This window comes from Elephantulus edwardii, unplaced genomic scaffold, assembly GCF_000299155.1.
Source record: "Elephantulus edwardii isolate Elephantulus edwardi_28Jun2011 unplaced genomic scaffold, EleEdw1.0 scaffold00325, whole genome shotgun sequence".
In the NCBI taxonomy this organism is placed as follows: Eukaryota; Metazoa; Chordata; class Mammalia; order Macroscelidea; family Macroscelididae; genus Elephantulus; species Elephantulus edwardii.
In genome coordinates this window covers 1,077,392-1,085,961 of record NW_006400075.1, presented here as the reverse complement: position 1 = coordinate 1,085,961, position 8,570 = coordinate 1,077,392, and the positions used below count along the sequence as shown (strand labels likewise).

Here is an 8,570-nt window from a genome sequence, read left to right as displayed (position 1 = left end):
TTTCTTGGGTGGAGGTGGGGCTGGATTTGGATTAGAGCCTGGGGAGATGTCCCTTGTCCGATCTCCATAAGGGAAGATGCTGGGGGCAGCTGTCCCTTAGATCACCATCTGAGAGCACTAAGGGCATCTGGGAATAGATGAGAAGCCTCGGCCTAGGAGTCAGAGACAAACTTTACTGCTCAAAATTAAAATGAGCATGTTTTTCAGACCAAGTTCATAGCAGTTGTAGAGAATTTCAGCAATTTCCAGCATGGATATGACCAAACATGGCCTAGGACAAGGTGGCTGCGTCCTTGCCTTGGTGCAGCGGTTCCTGGAAACATCCTGTGAGGTCCGGTGTGCACTCAGGTCCCTGCTCCAAATGGACACAGGGAGCAGCCCTTCTAGAATGGACACATAGCTGACCCTGAGGTCTTCTGGCTCACTGACCCAATAGGAGTTCCTGGTGATGTCTTAAGGATATTTGGTAGTGGAGGCAGGTGTCCAGCAGCCAAGAGTCATGCCACAAGCTTCTCTGCTAGATGGGAGGTGAAGCAGTATGGTCAGAAGGCAGAGAGGGGTCAGAGGTGGCAGGGCCAGAGAGCAGGGCAAGACAAGGCCCAGTGAAGAGCAGTTGAGGCCCCTGGAACTGATGTGGAGATGCCAGCTTCTGTGTGCTGTTTCCTGAGCAGCCGCTAGGCTGCCTGTCCGATCATGTTCCTGTAGTCGGGCACGATTGTGCGCTTCAGCTCCACCATGGAGGAGAAAATCCACTTCACCTATGGATGAGAGCGTGATGGTGAGGGGCAGGGGTATATCTCCCCTGCTCATATGCCCAGGGGCCCAGGCTCATCCCTCCCTCTGTCCATACACTTGAGAGAGCCACATTCGTTTGTCCCTCTGCCCACACACCCAGCTGTGTCTCTGGCTGCCAGATGCATAGGGACCCTCCTGGGAGAAACACCTGTGGGTGGCAGGGCTGGGGGCTTGTCAGAGTGGAGATCCTGGGGACCAGACCTTGAAGAGGGTGATGGTGGCACTGTAGCAGACACTTAGCAGGAAGAGAGTGATGAAGATGGAGATGGTGGTCCACAGCCCATCCAGCTCTCCCTCCTGGGCCTCCGCACAGCTCTCATCCGGGTGAAGCTCTGAGTAGGAGTTAAGGGTTAGTTTGGATGTGCCTGCTGTGAGTGGGCCCAAATGATGAGAGATAGGAAGTCTCTGTTTTTCTGGAGGTGGCCCTCCAGTCCCCTGACGTCTTTATGCCTGCCTTATCTCTTGAAACACTGTGCCAGCAGGACCTCAAGGTCAACTTGGTCTTACCATTCTTGGACTAGTATCTCTGGCCTCTTGGAAATTGCTGAGGACATCTTCAAAGCCCTGGGCACTGTCTTCAATGCTAGCCCTCTCCTACAGCTTAAACCCCTCACCATTATCATGGTCTGACCGTCTGTGGGCACTACATCCTTTCACTAGGCCTCTAGCATGGAGATAGTCAGGGCAGCATAAGGGACAATTTAGGGACAAGGCAACACCTCCCTGCAACAAGCCTCCCTGCAATCTGCAGCCCCACCCACTACTGCCTGTCTCCCACCTGGAAGTGCAGACCCCAGGAGGGACAACACAGCCTGCCCTCTGTGGGGAAGCGCAGAGCTGAGAGGTAAGTCAGGGTGTTGGTGACAGTAACATAAAGCTGGCTGTGAGGCACAGTGCTGAGAAGTGAGTTTGGGTACTGAGCACAGTGCTGGGCATCTGACTGAGTATGAGTGGACAGGGGACAGAAGCATCTTTGTCAGCTCAGGAATGAGCCTGATGTGATGTGAGTGGGTCTGAAGCGGGGGTCTGGGAAGCAGAATAAGCCAGTCAGGTTTAGCTGAGCTGGAAGTAGGCTGGAGGCTGGCATGTGTTTACATGACCCATGTCTTTAGGGACATGTGTGAAGGCATTTTGCAGTTTGCCTGTGTGAGGTCTCAGTGTGTAAGGGTATGCATGCAAGTGTGTGTGTGATTTTGTGCTTGGGTGTGCCTGCATTCCCATATGTATGCATTTTGTGTACTTGTGTGCGTGTATGTGTGAATGTATGTGTTTTGGACTGTGCGCTTGTGTGTGTGTATACTGTATATGTGTATGTGTCTCTCTAATATATGTGTATGGGAACATGAACAAATGTGTCCACGTACTTATTTGTATGTGCATATATACATTTGTACGGCATTGCATGTGTAGTATCCATGTGTCATAATAGTATGAGAACATGCATATTTGCCTATATTCTTGTGCATGTATGCACATGCATGAATGCATACAAACCCACTTGCTTGCATGTGCACACAAGTGTGAGAGTGCTTGTCTACCCATGTGCCCACATATGCATATGGGGAGTGTTGGGCACCCATGTGTTTACATAGGTGCATGCATGAGAGTGTATGTGTCCTTTTTAACCATGTATTTGTATGTGTGTACATGTGCACACGTAAGAGTGTTTTGGAACCCATGTGTATATCTTTGCATGTGTGTATAAGCAGTTCTTTTGCACCCATGTGCTTGTGTATTTGGATGTATACATGTATGACATTATGTGTCTTGTGTCTGTATGCACACGAGCGTGCATGAGAGTGTTTGTGAATTCATGTATCCATGTATATATTTGTTTATGTGTGACCAACATTCCTGTGCTTGCATGTGTGATAGTGCTTGTGCACTAAGTGCCCCTGTGTGTATGTGTGCATGTGTGTGTATGCTTGTACATTCCTGTGCTTGTACATATGTCTATGGGAATGTTTGTGTGTTCATGGGCTGTGAGTATGTATGTGTGTATGAGAATGCTTGTGTCCCATCTGCCCATGTGTATGTGTGTGTTTGTGCATGTACAGTGTTTGTGCCCATGTATGTATAGGACTATGGGAGCATATGTGAGAGTGCTGGTATGGCTCGTATCTACGTGTTTATGTGTACATCAAGGACAGTGCATGTAGCATGTACCCACATGTTTGTGTATGACAATATTTATACACCGTGTCCCTGTGTGTGGATATATCCATGTCTGATAGAGGGTAAGTATATCTAAAGGCTCATGTGTGTGTATGTGTGTGGACATGTATGAGAGTGCTTGTGTTGCATGCACCCATGTGTGCCTGTGTGAGTGGTTGTGAGCATCTGTGAGAGAACCTGTGTACCATGTGAGTGTGAGTTTGTACGTGTGGGTGCATTCATTGTGGTCTATTGGATCATGTGTTCCTGTGTGCAGGGCATGAGGGTGACCTGTAAGGACTGGAGGGCTGTTTAGCAGGAGGGTCTTGTTTCTCACTGTCCATGAGGGTCCCTGGCCAATGCCTTTCCAACCCTACAGACATACAACTTCCGATGTATTGTGTGGATTAGAATGTTCTTGGAATTCTTATGAAAAAGCAGCCCTTCTCTCACATCCTGAGGCCCTCTGTATTAGGCAGAGAACCACTATATATAATCCTGCAAGGTCCTGTAGTCAAGAACCCCGAGGACAAGGATGGACATGTTCCACCTCATTACTTCCCCCGGTCAATATGTCTGTTCCATCCCTCTATCCAACCCAGCCAGGATGGTGAGGAAACTGCCCCATGATGCCACACTCTCCCTCAGCATTGACAGTGTAGGTCTCAGGTCTTGCCTGACTTGTATGTAGTCTAGCAGAACAAGATCTTAGAAAGAAACCATGCTAGTCTTGCAGAACTCCAGGGCAGAGCTGGGTGCTTTATTTTCAAGGTGGATTGTCTGGGTAATATTTACAGGTGAGGTGTTACGTGTGCTCGGGGGTTCCCTGCGAGAGCAATGGGAAGAGGCTCGCTGGGCAAACTGGCCAGCACTCATTTACCAGGAGATTGGGAAATGGACTTCTCGGTGTAGTGGTTGTGCAGCGCCTCATGCATCACCACGCATTTGTAGGTGTCTTCCTTGTCCCAGTTGTCCTTGGGCACAGTGAGCCTGCTGTACATGAAGAAGTTCCCATCTGGCATGACCTGAGGCAAGGTGTTCAGGTAGCTGTCTTCTGACTCCAGCTGCTCATTGTGCTTCCACTCCACATCGATGGACTCGGGGTAGAATCCCGTAATCATACAGGTAAGGGTGGCCTTGCCCTTGGCCAGTTCGTCCTGATGAGGGGGCAGGGGGTACACCTGGGGCTCCTGGGGCTGTCCTGTGGAAACATCAGCATGGGAAAGTTAATCTCGGTACATAGGGTGGGGTTGCTCACTCCCTTCCACCCACCTGCTGCCTTACCTTTGGCCTTGGAGGTGGTCCTCTCAACAGGAGATGGGAAGGCCTCACTGCTGACCTTGCACTTGAACTCCTTGCCCTGGAGCCAGTCCTGGTGCTGGATGGGGAGCACGCTGACCACACGGTAAGTGCTGTTGAACTGTTCCTCTCGTGGGCTGGTCTTGGCTGTTTCCATCTCTACGCCATCCACATACCAGGTGAAGTGGACCTCAGGGTCATCATGGCCCAAATCCACCACCAGACAAGCCACCTCAGGCTTTTGGGAGATCTTGAGTACGTCCTTGGCTTTGGGTGGGAAGATGAAGATGGAGGGTCCTATTGGGCTTCCTGGTAGGAAGAGTTGAGAGTCAGGGATGGGGTGTTGGGGACAGGGGGATGCCCTCCCACTGTAGTAGGCTTCTCACTGCAAGAGCGGGGATCACTTTACCTGCGCAAGGGAGAGATCCTTCACCTGCTGGCATGAAAGAGAGAGAAGACAGATTAGGGTAGAGTTACCTTGGTGGAAAGGAGAGTTGAGGCCTTGATTTGGGAATGGAGAGTTTTTGGGGAACATACTGGGATGAGGGCAAGTCAGGTTTTTCCATGAGGTAGCTGGAAACACTGAGACCTGCCCTCCACCTCTGGGCTCAGGAAATTGATACTGCATCCACCCTGGGCCCGACTGGGGCCCCATGAAAGTCTCAGGTAGAGAACACTTTTAGGTGTGGAAGATATTCTGGGATTCTGGTGAGTCCTACCCATTCAGCACATCCAGGCCCCTTCCCACCCTGCCTGTGGCCTACCGATTTTCTTGTCCACTTTGGTGTTGGTGGCAGGGTGGCTGACACTGCAAGTGTAGGTCTGGCTGGACCAGCTGCTGGCGGGCACAGTCACAGCGCTGCTGAGGGTGTAGAGGCCAGACGACTGCAGGACGGCCGGGAAGGTGTGCGCACCAGACAGGGCACCTGAGTTCCAGGACACTGTCACAGGCTCTGGGATGTAGTTGGAGACCAGGCATCCCAGGGTCACGGTGGAGCTAGATTTGCTCCCGCAGCCAGGTACCAGAGGGAAGACTGATGGGGCGGTGGGGGAGGCTGCAAAAGAGGAGGCCCCGTGTGATGTATGCGCAGGTGCAGTCGGCCTCTTGACCACCTGTCCAAACTGTGTGCTCCCCGGTTAGAGAGCACACTCCTGGAAACACATCTAGTCACCGCAGTGGCCCCCCACCTTCTACTTCAGAGGTAGAAGACACAGACTGAGGTGGCTTTGAGCTGGTGCACTTCCAGGCACTGCTCCAGTTGCAACCTTGTATCTCACCATTGTCCAACTGCTCCTTGCCATCAGCTCTGTCCTGGGGTCTCTCAGTCTCTTTTCCACCTTTCCTGGCAGCCAGACCTCTGTCTGGCCTGGAATGTGGTTCCTGTTCTAGCCAGTTCCTCTGTGGATTCCGAATCAGTGACTGTCCATGCCTCCTCCCTCCCAAGTCTGGCCCTGGTATGGCAGCCTCTTTTTCTCTCTGTCTGCACTGCGGTGCAGAATTCTCCACGCCAAATTTCTCTCCACACTGCTCTCTGCTTCCATGGCTCTAGGAATCCTGTAGTCCACCTCCTCACTCCAGCAAATGCTGTCCAGGGTGTCTCAGGCCAGTGATTATCAGCCTTGCTTTTGCTTTCCACTGTTTTCTATATTCCATAACCTCAGTCTGGCCTCACATCTGGGCTTGGGCTCCTCACTTCTCAGACTGTCATTGTGTGACCCTGTCTACTTAGTACTCATCAACCCCTCTGCTGCCCCTGGCCCATGTGACCTGCCGGTCTTTCCAGCCTGTCTTCCATTATCCTGACACCTCTGTCCTCTGGAGTGGTCCTGCCTGAACTCAGCTCCAAGGTACCACCTTCTCCTCCCTCCTCAAGCTCAGCCCACCTGTCTGTCACAGCTTTGCCCACCTGCCTCACAGACCTGTCTCTTTAGGCTCAAGCAGCCGACCTCAGCCCAACTGGAGCCCTATCTCTGCCCTTCAACCCACTTCTTTTCTACTTGAACAGCACAGCTGGCCCAGCTCAGGGTGCTTCAAGTGCCTGAGGTTGCAGGTTCCTGAAGCTCAGACTCACTACTACTGTGAGGCCCGAGTTCTGAGGCTCCTCACTTTCCTCCTGCATCCCAGGCCCCAACAGCCCCTGTCCAAGCCTCTTTGCTTGGTTAACCCCTGTTGACCCCACCCCGTGATCCCACAGCCCAGTCACAGAACTAGGCCCTTTAGAGGAACTTCTGGTTTTTTAATTCTGCAGTGAGGTGAGCAGCCAGGCCCCTCTTGGAGCTAGCCCTCAAAAATCCATAAGCTGAGGCCAGGCTGGTTTCCTGCCTCTGCTCCCTGCTCCTTGTCACTCAGCTCAGACCACGGCACCACCCTCAGGGCTCTCAGGATGGGACAGCCAGTACCCACCCACCCAGATTTGACCTGTACAAATCCTGGCCACTCTCCCAACTTTGGCACTTTCTGTCCAGATCTGCCAAGAATTCTCCACATTGAAAGGGGCCACCAGAAAACATACCCTGCCCAGGAAATCAGCTGTCAATACCCTCTGTTTCTTGGCTAAAGCAGCTCCAACTCCCTGTACCCAACCCTCTAAGTCACAGCTCCAAGCCCTTATCTCTCATTCCCCTACCCCCAGGCCCCGGTACCAGCCTCTAGGCCCTAGCGCCCAGTCTTCAAATTCCTGTTCCTAGTAGTTGGGCCTGAACTCTCTCCCCAAGTCCTGAGTAACTTGCTGTTGGACCTTAACACAGCTCACAGCCTCTAGGCCCCTGGCTTCAGCCTCTAGTTGGTAGATGTAGAGCTTAGTACCCAGATCCCAAGACAGTCCCTGGCACCTAGATCTCAGTCTATAACAATGACCTCTCAGGCCACAGAATCTCCCACAGTCCCAGCTCTCATCTCCAGGCTACTAGGTCTTAAACCTTCAAATCAAAGCCAACTCCAAACATACACCCTCCAGCTCCCAGCTGCTAGAATTTAGTTCCCAGCTGCTAGCTCTTAACTCTTAGAGCATATTTCCCATCTCCTAGCTGCCAGATTTCAACCCTCAACTCAACAATCACAGATCCAACTCCCATGAATGAGCTCTTTGCTTTGCTACTAATTTACAGTTTCCATTCTTAGCTTCCAGCTCTCAAATCCCAATTTCAGGAGCCAAGCCCCAAGCCTCCTGCTCCTAGCTTCCAGGTTCTAGTTCCCAGCTCCCAGATCTTAATTCCAGTTCCAAGGTGGCAATTTCTAGCTCCCAGCTCCTGTTTCCCAGCCCCCAGGTCCTAGCTCCAACTCCTAGGTCCAAGATTCTAGCTTTCAGCTCTCAATCCCAGCTCCTAACTTGCAGATCCCTTCTCCCAGCTCCTACCTCCTAGCTCCCAGGTCCTACCTCTCAGCTCCTAGCTTCTAGCTCTTAGCTGCAAGCTCACATTCTCACCTCTCTGCTCCCAGCTCTTAGCTCCCTGCTTTCAATCTCAAATCCTAGCTCCAGGACCCCAGGCCCTAGCTCCTAGCTCCCAACTCCTAGCTCCCAGCTCCTATCTCCTAGCCTCCATCTCCTAACTCCCAGCTCCAAGCTCTCAGTCCCAGCTCCCACTTCCCAACTCCCATCTCCCATCTCCTAACTTGTAGCTCCTACCTCCCAGCTCTGAGTGCCAGCTCACATCTCCTATCTCCCAGCTCCTAGCTCTCAATCCCAGCTCACAGCTTTCAGCTCCTACCTCCCAAATCCAACCTCCTAGTTCTCAATCCCTGGCTTTAGCTCCTACTGCCTAATTCCCAGATCTTAATCCCAGCTCCTAGCTCCCAGCTGTTAGCTTTCAATCCCATCTCCCTGATCCTAGCTCCCAGGTTCCAGCTCCTAGCTCCCAGCTTCCAACTCCCAGCTCTCAGTTCCCAGCTCCCACCTTACAACTCCTAGCCCCCCACCTCCCAGCTCTCAATTCTAGCTCCTACTTCCCACTTTTCAGCTCCCAGATGCCAGGTCTTAGCTTTTAGCTCCCAGCTCTGAACTCTTGGTTCTTAATCCCAGCTCCTAGTTCTTAGCTACCAACTCCTAGTTTTCTGCTCCTAGTTTCTAGCTCTAAGCTCTCAATTTCTATTCCTAGCTCCCAGCTTCCAGATCTTAGCTCCTAGCTCTCCATCCTAGCTCTCAGCACATAGCTCCCAGCTCTTGCCTGCCTCCCAGCTTCTAGCTCCCAGCTCTTCCCTCTTAGCTCTCAGTTTCAGCTCCCAGCTCCTAGGTCCTGGCTCCCAGCTCCTAGCTCCCAACTCCCAGGTCCCAGCTCCCAGCCCCCAGTGCCTAGCTGCCAGCTCTCAATGTTAGCGCTTAGCT

At 52.1% G+C, this 8,570-nt stretch overlaps 1 gene segment (V, D, J or C); it reads right to left on the bottom strand.

The window, feature by feature from the left end:
• Nucleotides 1-674: 674 nt before the first annotated feature.
• LOC102856584 lies at nt 675-6,368 on the bottom strand. The segment is given in 6 exon segments: nt 675-758; nt 997-1,127; nt 3,830-4,150; nt 4,234-4,610; nt 4,997-5,370; nt 6,321-6,368. Coding segments are annotated over 6 exon segments (1,335 nt in total).
• Between the last annotated feature and the right edge of the window lie 2,202 nt (nt 6,369-8,570).